Genomic DNA, 21,178 nt, shown 5'->3' with positions numbered 1-21,178 from the left:
GCTGGTCCACTCCCACAGCTTTGGGAGGAGCTTAATCGCTGCTTAGCCCAATTGGCTTTACCTTGTAGAAAATATGCCAATTATTCATAAAGCATCCAATCACATTGGCAGAAACTGTGCACATTTGGGAAGTTTACTCTTCCCCCAATCCAGAAAATCAGAGGTGTTTTGAGAAACTGTGTGTATAGGTATATGTGTGAGTGTGTGTGTGTTTGTGTTGATGGGTGCATAGGGTATTTTTCTTGTGCTTTCAGGGGCCGGCTGTGGGGGCAGGATTACACCTCTCTCTCTCAGTCCTGCTCCCTCCCCACCTCAAACTCCCCCTCATCCCTCCATCCATCCATCCCTCTCCACACTCAGCTCTCTCCTCCTGAGTGGATTTTTTTCGGGGCTGTGCACATAGCCCCCATCCCCCCTCCTCTCAGACAGCTTTGCCCCACCAGTTCCTCACTTTGCCGGCCTGGAGAGGAGTAAGGGAGCGGAAAGAGGAGCAAGAAGAGAGGATTTGGTGAACTGAGGAGAGACAGACAGGGGAGAGGGACCATGGCTGCTCTCTCTGCCTTGCTGAAGACCTGGGTAATTCTGCAGACCTTGTGCCTGGCTCTGGCCCAAGTGGTAAGTGGACAGGGGAAGTTGAGACCTGCTCGGTTCAGGCACAACTCCTTTATTCTGGGGTTCAGTGGGAATAGGGGCCCTTGGAAATTGCAAGCGAGCACTGGGTGTCAGTGAGGTGATGTTATGGGCTGTGTGCTCTCTTGGTGCTGGTTGATGTGATCAAAAAGTTGGAAAATGAAACGGTTGGTTGGCAGCACATATATCTGTGATGTGAGGTGACCACCTGGCTTGCATGTAAAAGAAAGATGAGCTTGGAACAGGTTTTCTGCAGTGGAGACAAAATGAAACCGGATTATCTTCTGTGGATCGTCAACCTTTTCGCGTATGGACTCTTTTCTCTTCTGAAGTTTTAAGTGAGGAGTTGCTATTGAAGGCAAGGATTTTTTCATTACCTGGGCTACTTTTTTGCCAATAAGACTTTTATTTATCAAGAAATGATGAAAACATTGAAGTTTTTCTTGTTTTTTCATGGGCAAACGTGACAGAGATGAGTCTGTAGTCACTGACCCACATACAAAGAGACACACAAAGTTTTCCCACTGAGTGTGAAAGCCCCTATTCAAACAGACACCTACATGTTATCTACTGGATGTCAATTTTCACCCTTAAGGATTATTCTGATTTTTTTTCTTTTTTCATTTCACACATTTTTTGAACACTCGAAGAATTCAAAGTTGGATTATGAAAGGACTTTTTCAGTATCACCTGATGGACTGACTGATCTACTGAGATGAAATTCAAGACAGGCAGAGGAGAGAGTGAGGTGGAGAGAGGGGGGTCAGGTGGGGGGAGAGTGGTAAACACTGCCACTCTCATGACCCCTCCTCCCACATTCCTCCTCAATCCTTCGTTTTTATCCCTCTCCTGTGCCAATTTCATTTCATATTGTCCCATTCATTTTGATTTCCTTTGATGCATTTATGCATGTTGAAGTCAGTGTACTCTCAGTGGATTTTTTGTTCAAAATGCCACACAGTGTAGTAACCTGCCCAGAATTTACTAATTTGATTTAAGTTTAGCTTCAATCATTTCACAGTTAATTAATGATATCTATAATTTATAAACTATTAACTAAATGATTGGTACAGAGATATCTATACAGCACATACAGTTTATTGATATTTTCTGAATGTGTTAATAGCATTTAGTTACTTTGACGCAAGCTTCTTGGATTTAATAAGGGGATTCATGATATGCATGTTTCTTCAGTTGTGCATGTAAAATGATATAGAAAGATTGACTTCATTATAACATCTCTATAAGGAGTGAAAGTGTGTCTGTGGCATATAATATGTTTTGATATCTGCACAGTATTTTTAAAATGTCCAAAGGAGTAATGTAGTTGTTTGACATTACCTGACATTTTCAAAATATTTCTTTCTGTTTCTTTCAGAGGGGTCCACCTGGACCTCAGGGCCCGGTCGGCCCACCAGGCCCTTCTGGCATCCCCGGGTCAGACGGCATTGATGTGAGTATCAACACCGGTTTGCCCAACAAGTTTGTCACAAAGACCATCATTGTGCTGGAGAAATACCAACCCAGCACCACTCTGCAGTACTGGAGTCTTACCATAAGAGGGCACTGCAAATGAAAACACGCAGGCACAAAAGAGCTCTGTTCCCAGCAGAGAGAGGGGTCTTTGAGAAGGGACCCTTGATTTAGTCCAAGGTGTGGGCCTGGGTTTGTGTCACAGTAATGTGATACATTTGAGATATTCTTAGGGTTAACTAGAGGCAGGTTTTATAAATATATTGTAACTGGAGGATGCTGGGTTGGTGGAGCAGGACACTAACTGCCTGTAAAAAACAGGTTTTGGTGTCTCTTGCATGATCCAAAACCAGATGTGATCAGACATTTGATTTGTTTTGATCATCTCATATGTTTTTACTAAAAACTCTTGTCTTAAACTTAACTGTACCACCCTCAGTATATGTATTTACCAAAGATATGCTGTGAATTTTGACTTGTGACTGAACAAGTGCTGAGTTTATTGTCAGTATCAGGTTGCTACCAGAATGCAGCTGGGATAACTTGGTATTATTGTCAATTTTCCACTTAGTTATCTGCTGTTAGCACCTCCCATTACCTCCTCTTGCAAAGAAAAACAGCAATCTTACTTGCTCCAAACTGGAAGGTGTAGCATGCCCTTCAATGTCTTCACTGTGGGGTTTTTTTTCCATTTTTTGGGTTCCTGCCACATTAGAACAACAGGAAACGAGGGACCTGATGGAGAATCAGCCTTTGTACAAAATGGTACAGACTCTATCTAAAGGCTGTTCTCACAATAATCACCTCTCTTGAACATAAGAACATAATATTAGTGTTCAATACATTAAGTATTTATACAAATGTACCATGATGTCCATTTACATGCTGTATTCTAACTACACAAACTTATACTACCAGGCCAGCCCTGGACATATTAGAGGTACTTTAATCTGCCAAATTTATTTCTGTGAGAACATGCATAGTGAGCCACACAACTTTTCAGCACCTTTCTACTGAAAACAATTAATTTGGAGGACATTTTGAAAAGGAATGAGTAATATGAATGATATCAATCACACCACACTCCTTACCATGTCATGTGTAACAGTCACTGAATGAAAAGAGTTAACATCTCTGTCTCTCTGCAGGGAGAGAAAGGACCACCTGGCCCCCCTGGACCACCAGTAAGTTTGTACTTTACAATTTGTTGAGGTTCATCTTACAAAATGTTAAATATTTAATTTACCTGCACTTGGTTTTGTTCATAACAATAGTGTGCGTTTTACTGTAGGGACAAAAGGGAGAGCCGGGAGAGCCAGGTCTTGATGGAGCACCAGGGGAGAACGGCATTGATGTAAGTAAACTGAATGCTGTGGGTGTGTGGTGTATATGTGAGAATGAGAATGAAAAAGCGAGAGAAGGAGTGCAAGAAGTGAAAAATGCTTCTGAAATGATAAGAGAAAATGCTTCCCAAAAGAAACGTTCTGAGAGGCTTAATGTGGACATGAATGAAGACAGCTTTTAATTAAAAAAAAAAACTAAAACTAAATATAAAGACCTTTGAGGAAATGTGGAAAAAATCCCACAGGAATAGTAAGATTGGTCTCAGCAAGGGTGTAAAAGAAATTGAATTTAACAGAATTCTTCTGTTCATTTTTCTACACATTGGGGAAAAACAGCCAAATATGTGTTTTAATGTGGATTAATGACCTTTTCTTGAGTTTAAACAGGATTTTTTTGTGTGATGTTGGGAGACGCAACTCATCACCAAACTAAAAGTAAAATCTGTAAGACAAGTATTCTTCTAGTCAGGAAGCAAAGACATCAACATTTTCAAGGCACCCTGAAGTATTTTTGACCATCAGTGGCACTGTAGAGCAATGTTTTGATGAGTGGGTCTATGTATTTGGTGGTGACATGATACACATTTGTGCTGCCATAAGAGGACGGCAAGGCGGTAGCAGTAATATAGTGTGTTGTTCAAGTTTGCAATGTGCAAATAAAAAAAAGAGAAGACAACCACAAGCTGATGTAAGCAAAATAATTGTTTTATGAGGTAGAGAATGCATTAATGATGTTTGTTACACCTCAAGGCTGCACCCAATGCATTTGGGTGAGAAATGTTGAATGTAATCAAAACTGTTTACAATGAAGACTCCACAGGGTAACTTTAAGTCATTATAAAGTCAGTGGGGTGGGCATAATAAAATGTATTATTAAAAACGTCATCAAAAATGTATGTCATTAAGCTGCATTAAGCCTGTGTTTTTGTTTTAATCTAATATTTAATCTTACATAACAAAGTCTCATAGCTCTGTTTTACATTCAGATTTTTTCAATTTAAGAAAAAGTTGTTAGGCTCCATTAAGCTTCAGTGTATTTGCTGAGTTTTTCTTACAAGGCTGTTGAAATGTCCTTCTGTGGGCTGGCTTATTATTGTCCAACAACAGAAATATCATCATGACCCTTCAACCTCTAACTACTGGTTTATTGTGAACATGGTGATTTAGTCATGAAAGCTTATTTCACTGTCATAGACATGTTCTGTGTGGGAAAGTGTTAACTGAATTAATAGCTTTTCAAACTACATGATGAGGTCAATATACTTTATGTCAAACCCATCACAGATAGGGAGCAGATGGAGATGAAGACAAGCCAATGAGTTTTAAATGATTTTTAAACTATTGGGCACTTCTATTATCAATTTACCTGATTTTACTTTTGGTGCAGCTTTTCTGAAGGCAAATTCAAGTCTCGATCAGAGTGTCAGTGCCTCATGGTCACATGCTAACCAAAGCGCACACACACACACACACACACACACACACACACACACACACACACACACACACACACACACACATTCCTTAGAGTTTTAGCCAGTAATCCGCCCTGGAATCTCAATCTCGGGTTTGTTTCCTAATTACTCACAAGGACAGTGTCAGCTTCGATCAAATGTGTGATTAGCGTTATTATAATGTGAATTCAAGTCATATGTAGCTCATGGAAAGCACAGTGGTAACTGATAATTAATAATTGAACTCCAATGTTTTACCTTCCCTCCCTTGACCTCTATACACAATACAGCACACTGCATCCACCTGCTTTCTTCTCTTTCTATCTGCCCCCAGGGTTTGATTGGAGCAAAGGGTGATCGAGGTCCTGTTGGGAGCCCTGGCCCTAAGGCAAGTGTCTGCTTGTTATGAAGTGCACCTGAAATGAGAATTAGTTCTAATTCACCATAATGCCGCTAATCTGTGGAAAGCATGGCACTCAATTAACATGTATCACTGTTTGGTGATTTTGTTGCTGGAATATACATTTCTTTAATTTGACAAGGGCAGTGGTGAAAGGAGTGTTCAGATCCTTTACTTAAGTAAAATGCATTGAAATGCATATCAGTGCACTGAAAAAAAACTCTATTACAGTACAAGTAAAAGTCCTGCATTCAAATCTTACCTAAAAGTATAATCAGCAAAATTTATATAAGGTGTCAAAAGTAAAGTACTCATTATGTAGCATAATGTTCCCTATCAGTGTTATGTTGGTATATATTATTGGGTTATTATTAATGAATTGGTGCATTAATGTGTGAGCAGCATTTTAATCATGTAGCTGGTCAAGGTGGAACCAGTTTTCACAACTTAACATACTGTTGAATCTTTAATCTATAACAATGCATCATATTGTATAAGCTTATATGTTTACTTTGCAAAATCTTAGTCTGAAAAATAACTAGTAAATATAGTTGACAGATAAATGTGTGAATGTAAAATATTTGCCTCACTGGATGTGATGTGTGGCACACTAACTTCCAATTAGTGTGCCACAAAATAGTATTTAAGTACTGTACTTGGGTAAATGTGCTTAGTTGCATTTCACCAATGGATGGAATGAAATTTTTAAAGAAGTTAAATGTGATAATTGTCTGAAGATTTTCTTCCATAATAACATGTTATTAGACTTTCACCATGGTAAAGCATTAAATCTCATGTTGTCCAACTGCATGCTCTGAATTGTATTTGTCACCATAGTTATTTTGTTGTTTTTGTTGTCTACAGGGTCAGCCTGGACCAAGTGGCGAGCCTGGCCCTCCTGTAAGTAAACTATTTCATATCTATGACCTCTCTGCCACTATAAAGATAGGTATGATGAGTGAATATCTAATATATATTTTAATAGATATTGTATACTGGTATAACAAGGTATGAAAAATTAGATAACGTTTTATCTCATAAGGCTGTCATGATACTTATGAAGTGAGTTATGACGGGCTGAGTTAGGCATTGTTTGAAGCCAAGTCAGTTTCCCAACACACATACTGTAATCCAGCTGCTCTCATAAGGCAACCTCCCGAGTCCCTTTTTCTTCATGCCTGAATGCCTGACCAGCTGTGCCCCCTTTTGGGTTTAGTTTTTCCAGATGTGGCATATGCCTTCTACAGCTGAGCTGATATGCATCTTATTCCTATACACAATAATTAATATAGTAGAAAAGAGCTCACAATGGTACACATAATTTTGCCCATATTATCATTAAAAAAAAATCACTATATACGACCACTGAATTCATGCACACCAGAAATGCAATGCTAATCGGTTCACTGCTGCAAAGTTAGAATGCCAGCACATTAACTGTAACACAGTCTAAGACCACTAGGTGGAGCTCAGTGTCCATCTATTAGACATCATCCAGTATATTCAAACATTAATTCCAGAGTCATCCAATGTCATGGTTGAGTGCAACATTATTAGTTAAATCCTTTGTTTAGCATTAGCAGGCGTCCTGTCTGGGGGGTGTGCTTGTACATCCAGCTGCCTCACGCTACAGAGACAGGAGATCCTGCCCTGTGGGCTGCTCTTCCTCCAAGAAGGCTTACTTACTTAATTACTTTGTTTATAATTAATTTCAAAAGACACAGCAAACATAAACTGATTGCGCTCTGTGTCTCTGTTCATCTTGAGCACTGTTTACCCTTCGCTCTGACACTGTACACACGCATTACCGAATTACTGCTGCTGTTATTAATTGGTTTTCGCAAACGTTAATTGATACTTTGACGGATTGGTTCCACTTGTTATACAGTAATTTAACCCCTTGTCTCGTCTGTCCACACAGGGACCCGGCCTTCCAGGACTGTCTGTAAGTAGCTTGTATGGTATAATACCGTTATGCCTTTATCACTTAATGACTTCACTTTGAGGTGTGGAAATAATTTTGTGGCTGGTGAAGAGTGTAGACATCATGTTGTCTCTTGCTCTCTCTGTCTCTGTCACTCTCTGTCTAGGGTGCTCCAGGGCCAATTGGTCTTCCTGGTGAAATTGGACCAAATGGACAAAAGGTAGGACACTGGCTGCAGTTTATTTCACTGCCTGAATGACTTACAAACATCTTAACATCTTATCAAAAGGTTATAAGCTGCCAGACTCCTTATGTCCCCAGCTTTTTATTCACAGCTTCCTTCATTCCTCTGCTTTGTCTAGGGTATCATGGGACCACCCGGAGCTCCGGGACTTCCTGGGCCTCCTGGCAAGCCAGTAAGTGCTCACTCAGGACTGGTTGTCTTTGAAATATCTTAGTAGGTCATCTGTCATCTGTTTAGATAACCTTCAGAAAACTGAAGATTGAAAGGTTGAAGTGCTAGTGAGTAGAAAAAGGACCACAGCCTATCATGTTGTAGTGGAGGGGATGGACTTAAATAATGGTCACATCCTCTGTACATACAATGCATTACAATAAACAATATACAACACAAAAACACAAAATACAACCTGGATTGCATCACATTGTACAAGTATTCCTGTGATTTTGTCCACTCTCTGTAAATTCAAGCTGATAATCTTCTCAGGGTATGTTAAAGATGTTGTACCTTCCCCATTCTTTTTTTTCTCTTTAGCACCATATAGTGCCATCCAACCCTATAAATTCCATTTAGTTCACTGTTCATGTTTTGAACCACTTTGGTTGGGGTAGAACAAGAACACACAATCAACATTAACAAACATTATTGATAAGGATCCCTTAATTATTATTTTTATACTGTGTTCTGCACAGTTGTTTACAATTGAAAAATAAAATGCATTTGTGATACTGTTTCTCAATTACCTCTAACATCATCTTTGGCATATTAAAGATAAAGATATGTGATTTCTTTTTACTTTTCAGCCAATATATCTACTGAAACTAAGATAAGTATATCAGCAATAAGCTAATATTGTCACTTTATCGGTTTAGCTCCAATCGCCACCATTATTAAATGGTCTATAAATAAGTTCCACTTGGACAAACTCAAACTTCATCAACAGAAAAGATGTCACAGTAAATTATTTCATGAAGACGGTCTTTTCAGTGAGAATGGTGAAAAGAGTGAGTGATAAATGAGCTACCATGAGCTAATTGGGATTTATCAAGCATATAGTTACATCAGTGTAATTGCAGTTAACTAATATTAGCAGGATGGGATCACAGTGTAAAAGTAAAGCAAAGAAAGAGCAAATTCAACTTCACATCTACTAATGCTATGTTGAAGTGTGCTCTGCTCACCAGAACCAGTAGCAATTAATGTACATTTTAAAATGCACTGTATGATAACAAAGCACATAGCACAGCCAGAGCTCACTGCTTCTTGTATAGGTCCCAACAGACAGTAAGTAGTGAAATACCACAAACAGTCACAACAATGGTACACTTTCAAGTCTATTTTCCAATGGTGTATGTACTCTCATGTGTGCATATCTGAGTGGTTCTAAGAGGGGTGGGGGTGGGTGGGGCCAGGGTGTGTGTGTATGGGGGGGTTTCTTCATTGAGAGTGATGTTCCCAGCCCAGGGGAGTGTATTTGTTTAGCTTTAGTGCAATCCTAGGGTAAATAAACCCCCATTAGATCAGTGGGCTGTCTCATCTGACTGTAGCAGGAATACATCAGCCCCTGTAGAGATACTTTACTCTCTAACTCAATCTATAAACAGAGAGAAGGAAAGATGGAAGGAGAAATAGATAGACAGAGAAAGTGCTGGCTCAGCTCATGGGAGTAGAGGCACCTGTCTGCCAACTGTGACCAGGTGACTTTCTTGATCCATCTACCTATCTATCCATCCATCCATCCATCCAGCCATCCATTCATCTGTCCTTCTTTCTATCTAGGGTCCTCCAGGGAAGTTCATTGGTGGAGAGGAGGGCAGTGCAGACTTCCAGGTAAGATCTAATTACATCTCCTTTCTTGCAAATCTATTTTGACACAACTTCACATTTCATAATCCATATATTTCCTTCTCTCGACAACAGTGTCCTCTTAACTGTCCAGCAGGACCTAAGGGCCCCCAGGGACTGCAGGGAATCAAGGTGAGTACTTTGCCTTGCTGTTTCAACTCACCTCAGAGAAATAAGCACAGACACAGTTTACACAGTTTCTTTCAGCATCAATGATTATGTTACATGTCAAAATTGTTATGACACTATACTGACTGATTGTTTCTCTCTAGGGACACAAAGGACGTGGCGGTGTTCTCGGAGAGCCTGGTAGCATAGGAAAATCGGTGAGCTGCGCTATTTCTTAGTTTTGCTGAGAGTGGATGCACGCAAACACCCAAACAAGTACATGCTGTACAGTCTTGCACACTCACCCACCATTCAGGATCAGCGGAGGCAAGGATTAGCTCTAATGAAGCCCCCTGAGGCACATGACTGGCACTAATCTGGCTGCGATTAGTCAGGCCTGGCCCTGGCCCTGCAGTCAGCATGCAGCGAGCCAGATGAAAGGGGTGGTGAAGAGCCAGGTACATGAAGGGGAGGATGAGAGAGTCAGGGTTCGTGCAGCCTCCTCACCTCACTGTATTAAGCAGAGCTAATGAGCACACAGTGGGCTCCTAGGGAGCGGCTAGCCAAGCCCCAGGTATTAACCTCTGATCTTCCCACACAAGGAGCCTTCTGGCAGCGCTTAGACGCTCAAAACACTCAATGCACCAAGTTGCCACTCCTCCCAGGCAGACTAGTGTTTTAGAAGACCTGCTGAGACTCAAGGTTGCACTTTGGTGCAACTCTCACTTCTCACTTGCTATATTACTGTGTACTAGCTTCTAGGTCTCCCAAATGAACACATTGTATCTTGTTTAGTTTGTACAATACAAAAAATGTAAAAATGAGTTGTGGTTTTATGGACAGTTATGTTCCAGACCATTTCCAGACCTGCTTCAATTATTTATGCTAAACTCAGCAATGCCTCCTGGATTCATATTTTGCACACAAACATAAGACTGTATTGATCTTCTCATCTAATGCTAACCCTCAGCGAGAAAGTGAAGCTTTTCCCCAAATTTCAAACATTGCTGAGCTGCTTTATGTTCCAAGACCACCTGATGATATTGATCAGGTTATGCTATTTTTTTTTTTTTTTTTTGACCAGCTTGATTTTGCTGGCTGACTAGCTTGTGCTAGATTTTAAACAAGCTTAATCACCAAGTACTAGTATATTATAATAGTATATTTTCAATTAATTATCAATGACCAGCTTAGACACCACAAGCAACAAGCAACCATTACACTAGTTTCAGCTGGATTTTTCTCAGCGGCTCAAATTTTCTTGAATCAACCTCAGTACACATGCACAAAAACAAGACTTCCCACAACGTTATCAAAATGTTTTGAATTTGACATGATTGGTAGTGGGCACCTATTCTGCAGAGAGCAGCAACAGAATAACTAATCAACCTTTCCTTTCCTCCACCAGGGCCCCAGGGGAGAAGTGGGCATATCTGGAGAGCAGGGCATCCCAGGACCTCCGGTAAGCTGATAATTCAAGTTTTTGTCACCTGGCAAAGTTAGAAATATAGGCTGAACTATAGGCTATTGTTTTGGCATAGTATTATCTTGGACTGACAGAACCTCATGTTCTAGTGTTTGTATTGTAGTGCTCTTTGTTCTGGTCATAGTCAAAGAGTCAGTTTCTCCATTAACTTGTTTTTCTTTGTGTCCCTCTAAGGGTCCGATGGGCCTGAGAGGTTATCCAGGAATGATGGGTCCCAAAGGGGAGGCAGTGAGTACCAACATTTCTTTTTCCTTTTTTCACATTCAAATTAAACTTTTTTTGTCCTCTTTCTCTTCTGGTACTAGGCTGTCCTCGTTCTTAGATGAGCACAAAGGAGGCACAGTCAGACCTGCCCCCACTATACAAACATCATCCATTACCAGCAATGGGGACATATGGAAATGATGCTAACACAAATCTCTCCCCTCCTCTAATGAGATGGGGTTGTCTGGGTCCACGGTGCCTCCATCTGTAGTTAATGATCCGCTGTAGCCATCCGTCTTACTGTTAACATTAGCCACGTTAGCCAAGTTAGCGCCCGGCTTAGTGCCAAAGCAAGAGTGGCTGGCTCTCTGTGTAGCTCCCATTAGTGAAGTGAGTTAAGCCCTAATTACCCCTTTATCACAATGAATAGTAGGCTACTGTGACTTAGCATCCTCCCTGATCTGAAGTGATTGATTGCTCTTTTTTGGCTGGACTGTAACAGTTGGACCAGCCCTATAAAAGCAAATGTCCTTGACTGACTGACTGAGTGACAGAGTGATGAAGTTACACCATTGGTTGGCCAAAGCTGGCTGAAGCTAGCTAACCATTTAGACTCCCAATATGTGGTCAGTTTATCCAAATAACACAACATTTGGAAATATGCTCTGACATTTTCGGAGATGTAAGGAGCCGCTGGCTGGGTGAGACCGGCCGATCATCTCAGCTGCCAGCAGCCTGATTCCTGAGATGATCGGCCAGTCAACGTCCATCGTCATCCCGGGAAGAACATGATGCAATGAGCTGATCTGTGCAGTTCTTTGGTAATTTACTGCTGGCTCTAATGCCTCTGTAGCATTTTGAAATATGATATAATTCCTTTTGGAATAGGGATTATTTTGGTCTCACAGATGAATGTCTGAATATAAAGTGAAGCTTCATGTTTTTACTGGACAGAACAACAGCGCTGCCTCTGGGACTCTATATGTATAGATATCACCATATTTCAATAAATACAAATATATTAAAAAATAAACAGATTAGTCTATATTCAACTTTGTTTTATTTTATCAAGCTACATAGCAGTTTGGATTTTTATTATAGCTACATTACAGACTGAATAACATAATTACTGCATCTCTCTGTCAATTAAGTTATTTTTTGTGAGAAAAAGTGTTAGTGGAGCTTTGAGTTGAGATTATTTTGTCACAGCACAGTCAGGTAGTTGTGTTGAAGCTGAGCTGGTGCTGCAAGTACGCTGTTGTTCCAATTGCAGAATCATCATACTGCATCCCCCCATCCTCGGAAGTTTGTACTCCCGAGTCGAACTTGCCAAGTCTGAACTAGCAAGTACACAAATCTGAACTTGGCATACTCGGTATTGAGAAAGGCCCTATGTCAAATTGGCTTCAGTCAAAGTGTGGCACACTTCCTGGGGGCTTTGTCATCATGTGACACCACTTCCTGTATCCATTGTTTCAAATTAAAAGCCATCTAGCGGTTCATACATGGTCCACCCATATACTAGATTTTGACCTAGTCTTCATTTTTCCTCAGGGGCCTCGTGGTTACAAAGGCATCAATGGACCTGTAGGAATTCCTGGGCCTCCTGTAAGATTAAACACACACCAAGACAAACACAAACTTGAATACTCATAGAAAATCAGATACACACACTCCTTAGATACTCTAAGTCTCTCTTTATTGTTTGCAGGGTGAGGAGGGACCTCAGGGACCACCTGGAGAGGCAGGAGACAAGGGAGACAAAGTAGGTGACTCTCCTTGAAGATTATTGTCAAAGCTGAGACACAGACACAAAAGATTAAACATTTCTCAGAACTTGAATGGGGCCTGATGGGCATTTTGAATACACTGACGCTGATTTGGTTATCTTCTGCAGGGCAGCCGAGGTATCCAAGGCCCACAGGGTGCAGTGGGCAAAAAGGGAGAGAATGTGAGTGAATGCACTTTTGTTTGTGCACTACACAGTTGAGACAGTGTTTGGAGAGTGTGCCAAATGAAGTCGACTGACTCATCTGCCTGCTTTTTCAGGGTCTGCCTGGTATTGATGGAAAAGATGGCACACCTGGTATTCCTGGAATGAAGGTAAGGGTTGCCAGCTGTGATAATGATGAGAAACTTCAATCTCCGAGGAAGATGACAATTTTTCTTCTTATGTTCTCTCTGTCTGCAGGGTGGCCCTGGCCAAGCTGGGATGCCTGGTCCTCCTGGTCCTCAGGGAACAGCGGTGAGTGATCCTTTAGTGTGTGTTTGTCTGAGGATGGTTCAGCAATGCCACAAAAGGCACATGCAAATAAGCCTCTCTGTAAATGCCTGTTGTCACTCAAACCATGAAGGAGGTCAGTCTGTTCTTCCAATTCAGCGAAGTCAGAACACAAGCAAGGGAAACCAGCCTGTAAATTTTGGTATGTTTTGTTTTCTGGGCACTCATCCAGGTTAACAGTGACCCTGTGACCCACGCTGTTTTAGAATTTAAACCACCTTGAAATAGCATTCTCCCTCCCACCTCGAGTGATTTATCACAATCAGACCAGTGCGTATACACATATATGTGTGCGTGTGTGTGTGTGCTTTTGTGTGTGTCATTCTGAATAAGGGGTAATGGAGCATGAGATGCACACTTTGCTGTGTGGTCATTGCGGTGACACTAACACTGCTGCAAACTCAAACACCATAACTTAGCCTCTTTTGTGCTCTGCTGCGATATACCATCACACCCACCTACACTCACAAAATTACTGCAAGGAAACCTGCTGCAAGGTATATGGCTATGGCTGCAACTCGGCCTGTTTTCATTATTGTTACAGTATATTAGGCAGCAGCATTATTACCACCCACTACCAGCACCGACATACTAATATCTACATTTATTACCACTAGCATTGTCAGAGTCCTTCCTAGAATTTCAAACATATGAAGTAAACTGCCCTCACTATTCTGTCAGAGTAAATATACAGAAAGCAAGATACAGGTTTATTTTGAGGCAGATTTTTTTTAGAGTTTTCACCTTGATTTGATAGTGTATAGTGTGGAAATATAGGGAAAGAGAGAGGGGTAAGACATGCAAAGCCATAATCAAACCTTATATGGTTTGAGTCCTAACCATTAGACCACTAGAATGCCCGAGATACAAATGTAACTTTGATTTGCACTATTTTTATTCTTTTTAATTTTCTCTATAGGGATTACCTGGCAGTCCTGGGGCAAAAGGTGGATCTGGAGCTAAGGTAAGCCTTTTACAAAATCATATAACGTTGTGTTATATTGATCTTGTTTTCAACATTACTTTTTTCTTTTTTTCATAAAATGTATACCTTTCTTTAGTAATTTCCTTTCCCTTGGTAGGGTGAACCAGGACCTAGAGGTCATGCTGGTATGGCCGGTGCTCCTGGACCTCTGGTAACACACAAAGACACAGACAAAACATCAATGTTTTTATGCATTACAATTGTGCTCTAATGCTAAATTGGATCAACTGCTTGTTCCTAGGGTGAGCCTGGCCTTCCTGGTGAGCCTGGTATGGAGGGAGTTCCTGGACCCAAGGTAAAAATCCCAAATAATTACATGAAAACACTAACAACTGCTCCTACATTATAAACCAGGCATACTCACCTCACCTGACTTCCACAGGGTGACAGAGGCCAGCGAGGACCAGCTGGGCCGCAAGGAATCGTCGGCAAGCCTGTAAGCTGCTTCTTTGCATTTCTGTCTCTTTTTAAACATATTTGAAGCTGATCTGCTGCTGTACTTTCAATTCTATTTCTAATGTCTCCTGGCAGGGAAACAAAGGAGAGAGAGGACCCATTGGTGTTCCAGGCGCCCAGGGCCTTAGTGGAACCAAGGGAGACAAGGTCTGTGAGCAAAAACAAATACATAATGTATATTGCTTTATGAAACATGTGTATCATTGCCTGTACTCAAACACACTTCAAAATAGTTTAGTTACCCAGATTTGTCCATTGGGGGCAGTGTTTACCCATGAATAAAAGTCACACAAATCCACAGTAAATCACAGTTTGAGGCAAGTAATATAAATGATAATCTAAGCATCCTCATCGTCCTTGTTTTAGAGATCAAACAACATCTTTCTTACTTTGTGATCTCTGGAGTCACTTGCTGGAATCAATATTTAGTTCTTTTTTTTAGGATATTATAATCTAGATTTGACCATATTTACATTACATGTTCCCTTTCTCTCTCCAGGGCTTCCAAGGAAAAGTTGGGTCAAAAGGAGACATTGTGAGTCAGATTGTCAGAAACAAATCTCTTACACAGTGCTGTATTTTAGCTGTGCTGACAAATACTTTCTACATCCTTCTCTCTCACCCTTTTTAAAAAGCTTTTTCTCTGTCGCTTTTAGGGTGACCCCGGTGTTGAGGGATTGGCTGGCGAGAAAGGTGAAAAGGTAAAAATCATTATTGCACAACCTAAAGCTGTTTCAAACTTCTTGTTATAAAGAACTGCCAAAAGTCTTGGAATCTACAAAACACTCAAACTTGCAGGCTTTAGATAAGGAAGTTCAAACATTTGGCTCTAAAGGCATCAAAGCAGAGTGATGTATAGCAGAGAATTTTATAATCATACCAAAGTTAAGAAGAAGAGGAAGTCTGTTTTTGAATTTGCATGCAAATCCCCATAATAATCCAGATGGCAAATGAGCTATTTACATGACAGTGAAGCAGTGATGCACAGTGGCTCTTTGAAGCAGCATTTTAGGCATTCATTTAGAACATTCATTCTTGAATTATTGCTCAATGAGTGTCTCTGAGGCAGAAATGATGATGGAAGTGATGAATGTGAAAATGACAAAGTTTCTCGTTGCTGTGACAGGGTTTGTCTGGCGAACCGGGGCCCAAAGGACAGGTGGGCATCACACCGTGCAGAAATCTGAATCCCAGACATGTTTCTTCCTTCCTTCTTTTTCCTCCATTCTGCATCTTCAATCATTGCTTTATTTGTGCAATTATCTGTCTAATGTAGGACTCACTCTTCCTTAACACTTCTCTCTTCACAGCAAGGAGTGAGGGGCGACACTGGACACAATGGTCCAACTGGAGACCCTGGTAAACCAGGTGACCAGGGACCACCAGGACTGCCCGGTCCTAGGGGACTCAATGGAGAGCGAGGAGTACCCGGCATGCCAGGCATTCAGGGAGCAGCAGTGAGTCCAGTTCATTCTTGATGTGTGATGCATGGAACATATATGTATATAAGTATTTATTGATGCACTCGGTCGATAATGGAAATGTGATATTGGAAAGCGCTGTCAGAAAAAGTGTTGTCTTATTCTGCTCTTCCTCTCTCCAGGGACGTGACACATCTGACCAGCATATCATTGAAGTGGTGTTGAAGATGTTGCAGGGTGAGTGTCTAGACCTGAATATTCACCTTTGATGTCCATAGGGGATATTAGATTAGCTCATTTCCCAAAACTACTTTCATCTCCTGAGTATGCAGTTGCCCATCATCAAAGGTTATTCAATCAAAATCTTTCTCCACTGTAAAATGATGATGATGTCTCCTCTGTCACAGAGAGGCTAGCAGCAGTAGCAGTGAGCGCCAAGAGGGCTGTGCTCGGTGGAGCAGGTGTAATGGGACCACCCGGGCCTCCTGGACCTCCAGGGCCAGCTGGCTCCCAGGGATCGCATGGCTTACCTGGTCCTCGTGGCATTCCTGGTATTATTGGAGCACCTGGACAGATTGGAAACACAGGGCTCAAAGGTACAAATGGACAGTATGGCATCAAAACATTTACATATTATGCATTGATAGATTTCAGGGTTCTCATCCTCTTTTGTCTTCACCAGGAAAGAGAGGGCCAAAGGGTGATAGAGGAGATCCTGGTAAACCCCACCCTGGACCGCCAGGACCCCCAGGATTACAGGGTAAGAGCTGAAGCCTCCCATACTGTAAATGTCAAACAGTAGGATTTTATGTATGTGCATAAACCTTGCACATGTGAATGTAAAACAATTTAAGTGTGTTTTACTGACCAAAGGTTAAGAAGAGGAAGAGGGCAATAAGAAAGTGAAGGACTTTGCATTACAGCTTGCCACAGGAGAGCCTGCTCAAAGGCATTTTAAAAGCATCATTAACTTCAGTCATTTAACAGATGCTCTTGAATGAGAATGTAATAGGATTTCAGCAGTACACCCTAATTCAGACTCACACTCAACGACGCACACATACACACGGAGTAAATATATGCATATATACATTACACATGTGTAATTTAAGTTCAAGAATGGTATTTCTACTATTAGAAACCACTCAAGTTCTCAAAGTGAGTTTTATGGTTGAGTGTTAATAAAGCAATTAGATATCTTGACAGCTTTCAAAATTTGACATTTTAGTGGATGTAATCATCCTTGAAAGTTTTCAGTGATGACAACTTGAACTTGTAGTTGATCATTTTTCATTTTCCAAAATCAGTTAAAATCAATACTTGACGTGGAACCTTCTGCCTCCACAGGTCCTCCTGGTGTTGATGGTGTGGCTCGGGATGGTAGGCCTGGTGAGAGAGGACCTCAGGGAGTAGCCGGAGAGGCTGGTCGCCCCGGAAAGGCGGGTTCGCCAGGTCTCCCAGGCTTCTGTGAGGCGGCGATGTGTCTGGCTGCATCAGCGTACACCTCCCCGAGACTACAGGAGGCGGGAACGATCAAAGGACCCAATGTTTAGAGATCTGTCTCTCTGTCAGCAGCTCACGACACCTGGGAGACAAGGGCGAGAGATAGGGCGAGAGAGAGAAAGAGAGAAGGAGAGAGACCACTCTTCTCAGTAGAACAACATCGAGAACAGGGGGTGGGGGGCAATAGTAGGGTGACTGGATGTACACCCCCACCCCTCCTGAAACTGACAACCTGAAGTTTTGACTGATGGGACATACTCTGATCTTAATCCCCCACATCACCATGACAACCACAGCTCACAGCCACCCACATCCTTCTGAATTCTCTAGTGTTTTGGATGATGTCAGTGTCAGCCCCATCCAAATATCCCAGCCCTGTTCCAGCAGCGAAGAGGAACAGATTCATATTACATCTCCTTGTCTCCCACCACAGTATCTATGAGCTGAGAGGACCTGAAAAACCAAGTGTGGTGAAAGGTGGTGTTCTTTTACACCACGGTCACTTTAAATGGTTTTATATATACAATACTTTATTTGTGATGTGTTCTAAAGTTAAAATGCTTTGCCTCTCTTGCAACATCACACCTGATGCCTTAAAACTGTGCAAAGGACCAATAAATGATTGCAGCCTAAATTCACACTCAGTACTGTACTGTACCTTTTGTAAAATGTAGTATTTTCATCTGTAAACTTGAGTGAAATCCCTGATTTACCTCATGTGTACATTGCCCCCCCCACCCGATACCCGCTTTCTACCCGAGTCTCATTTTAGAAACTAACGACTAGCTTTATCTCTTCCTCTTGTTGCCTGGCAACAGCGTATCCCGATGGGCACTCCCATCTCCCACAATGCAGTGCTGTAAATCTTTGTAAATGTGTGTTGATTATTATGTAGAGAAAAAGGAATGGATTACGATATGCACCAACAGAAATCCTGTGTTAATGAATTCAGTGAGTAATAAAAGTTCCTACAGAAATACTGACTTTTTCTCAAAACGAATCAGTTACAGTCCGAATGGGCTTCCTATGCCACTGTCAACTTTCCACAGGGTGTCAGCGATTTAATGACTGATTTATTTTCATCAACAGAAACTATTTATTGTTCTTAATATAATCATCTGTATAAAGGGTTTTTTTCTCCTGGCTGTTCAGGTCAACCCAAACCAATAAAAAGGAACCTTTTGTAAAATCCAATGTTCTTCTGTATCATGTGGGGAAATGGAAAAGACTCATTTAATCAGGCTCATCTCTTTCACCTCCCTATCTTTTAATTTTTCCTATTTCAAATCTTTGATAGTAGCAATTGAAATGGCCTATTACTGCATGTAAATAAACTCCCACACCTCCAAAGCTGCAGATGCTCAGCATTTTGTCAACATTCTTCCACGACGGCCAAAAGTTCCCACATACATGAGCATATATAAGTAGAAAGTCAAACACACACATTCCTTGCAATGAAAGACAACCACACTTGTTCTGCTTTCAAAATGTATCTTTTTTTTTTTTTCCTCAAATGTTTAATAAAACAACATATGTAAGGCACATGATGGGTTGGACAACAACAACATATGACACAAAGCAACATATACACAGGCTGGAGAGTTGATGGACAACAGTGCTGCTATTTGAACACAGATTTGACAATGATAACCATGTGATACAGCCTCTTTGAAAAACAATTTAATTCAGTTTTAAGTTTAACATTTCACATGAGTAAGCTTGTTAGAAACAAAGTGTGACCACAGCTGACGGTTCTGAACTAGAGTTCCTTTAAGTGAAGGTTTAGCTATGAAGATGGTATGATTTAAAGCTCCACAGACTTCCACATATAACATTATAAAAAAATAACAGATAACAATCCCAAAATACAGTAAAATGTAAACTATAAAATAAAGCAATTTGTGATTCATTATTTTCAGAATATCTTGTTTGTCCTGTGTACCTGTAGTGAATGGGCTCAATTATTGCTCATATATTCGTGAACAAGTGGAAGAAAACTTTGGAATACAAAATGAGACACAATACTTTAAAATGGCTGCATTTCCAAAAAGATTGGAGTTAAAATGACACAAAATGAACTCTAGCATAATAACAAAAGCCAATATGCTTTCTCATGTAAACGTAATTTTCTTCTATAAATAATTTGTCTTTTACTAAACACATGATTCCATTTTCAAAGCTTATAGACTTCAGAAAAATATCCCTTTGGCTTTTTTATTTGCTGTATTACCACTGACAATGAAAAATAAGTGTCTAGCCATACTTATGCCTTTTATTAAATGTTTTGAAAAAGTATAAAAAGCCACTATATATAAATATAAATATATACAAAACAGTCAATCTATCAAACAGGGTATGGATGCACATTTTTGACATCTGTTTCTACAGAACAAAAATAGACATTTCTGGGGGTATTTTCTTACAAATCAAATTCAAATACTGTGTATCACACCTCAAGCACTGAGACAGAATATTAGAAATGCATGGGATGCACTCCGAATGTGATTTTGTGAGAAGGGAAGAAAGATATGAGAGGTGGAAGCAAAGTGCTACAATAATTGTGTGTATTCTCTTCCTACAGATTTAAACAAAGAAAATGAAAAAACAGAAGAGGCCAGAATTAATCGAGGAGAAGAAAATACAGATTGTGATTCTTGTCACCTCCCCTGGGTTGTTTGAAAATGTACAAAGGAGTGAAAAACAGTGAAAGGGGAAGCTGAGAAAAAAGAGGTGAGACCAAATAAGAGTCAGTAATATGTCAATGAATTGGCATTCATAGTGAAAAAGAATGATGCAATAAAAATGTGCTGCTGGTGTGTCTTTTCAGGCCTCAGTTCCAGTGGGGTCCTTAGAAAAGAATTGTGGATTTTTGCACAGAACTACAGTAGAAATCTGTGTGGCTAAATCTATACAATTCAACAACAGAGGCAGCTCCTTTATTTCATCTTGTGGTCAGATTTAATAACTTTGGGTCATGGTCTTTGGCACCTCTCACCTCTAGCCCTCTACCAGGGGCCCTTGATAGGTGGGCCCTTGGGGGCGTATTCTACTTGATGGCCCATACAGTCTCCAGGATTACACCGGCCATCATGTCCCTTCGAACCAGGCTGCCCAGGAGGGCCCGGGATCCCGGGAACGCCTTGCTGGCCAACAGGACCTGGGGGTCCCATCTTACCATAGCCTGGGGCTCCTGGGACACCTGGAGGAACAAATGAAATAGGAGGAATGCAAAGATGAGCACTACACTGAAGACAAAATATTCAAAAGGATAAAAATACACTCTTTGGAATTGGAGTTCAGTGATTGCCAGTCCGTCCTTACTACATTCCAGACTCCATTAACATATTGCTCAATTTAACAGATTATGTATAAATCAAGTAACGCATGACTTTGTATGACTCCTAAAGAAAAACTTTTCATTTGG

At 40.8% G+C, this 21,178-nt stretch overlaps 2 protein-coding genes across 9 annotated transcripts in view; one reads left to right on the top strand and one right to left on the bottom strand.

The window, feature by feature from the left end:
- The first annotated feature begins 145 nt into the window (after nt 1-145).
- Nucleotides 146-19,417, top strand: col9a2 (procollagen, type IX, alpha 2). The gene is made up of 32 exons (XM_067611351.1): nt 146-615; nt 2,009-2,083; nt 3,252-3,287; nt 3,395-3,457; nt 5,235-5,288; nt 6,165-6,200; nt 7,222-7,245; nt 7,391-7,444; nt 7,587-7,640; nt 9,245-9,295; nt 9,386-9,442; nt 9,583-9,636; nt 10,827-10,880; nt 11,079-11,132; nt 12,663-12,716; nt 12,820-12,873; nt 13,006-13,059; nt 13,158-13,211; nt 13,300-13,353; nt 14,309-14,353; nt 14,472-14,525; nt 14,616-14,669; nt 14,757-14,810; nt 14,906-14,977; nt 15,330-15,365; nt 15,487-15,531; nt 15,957-15,989; nt 16,141-16,287; nt 16,434-16,488; nt 16,659-16,847; nt 16,934-17,011; nt 17,599-19,417. Exons 1-32 carry the CDS (start codon nt 544-546, stop codon nt 17,802-17,804), a joined length of 2,076 nt encoding a protein of 691 aa, XP_067467452.1. The 5' UTR covers nt 146-543; the 3' UTR covers nt 17,805-19,417.
- Nucleotides 19,230-21,178, bottom strand: part of col16a1 (collagen, type XVI, alpha 1) — a 70,564-nt gene continuing 68,615 nt past the window's right edge. For all 8 annotated transcript variants that reach the window (XM_067611344.1, XM_067611341.1, XM_067611343.1 and 5 more), the window contains one exon: nt 19,230-20,953. In XM_067611344.1, the coding sequence (XP_067467445.1) occupies nt 20,760-20,953 (194 nt within the window). In that variant the 3' untranslated portion in view covers nt 19,230-20,759. The remainder of the gene's footprint in view (nt 20,954-21,178) is intronic.

This window comes from Thunnus thynnus, chromosome 15 (assembly GCF_963924715.1).
Source record: "Thunnus thynnus chromosome 15, fThuThy2.1, whole genome shotgun sequence".
Classification (NCBI taxonomy): Eukaryota; Metazoa; Chordata; class Actinopteri; order Scombriformes; family Scombridae; genus Thunnus; species Thunnus thynnus.
The sequence above is the reverse complement of the archived record's forward strand: the minus strand, read 5'-3'. Positions and strand labels throughout refer to the sequence as shown.

What these genes read in the sequence shown, in the direction of transcription:
- col9a2 (XM_067611351.1), top strand. Translation starts at nt 544, where the DNA reads ATGGCTGCTCTCTCTGCCTTGCTGAAGACCTGGGTAATTCTGCAGACC. An exon ending in AAGGAATCGTCGGCAAGCCT is followed by an intron (nt 14,811 to 14,905) that starts GTAAGCTGCTTC and finishes GTCTCCTGGCAG; the next exon opens with GGAAACAAAGGAGAGAGAGG. An exon ending in TGGAAACACAGGGCTCAAAG is followed by an intron (nt 16,848 to 16,933) that starts GTACAAATGGAC and finishes TGTCTTCACCAG; the next exon opens with GAAAGAGAGGGCCAAAGGGT.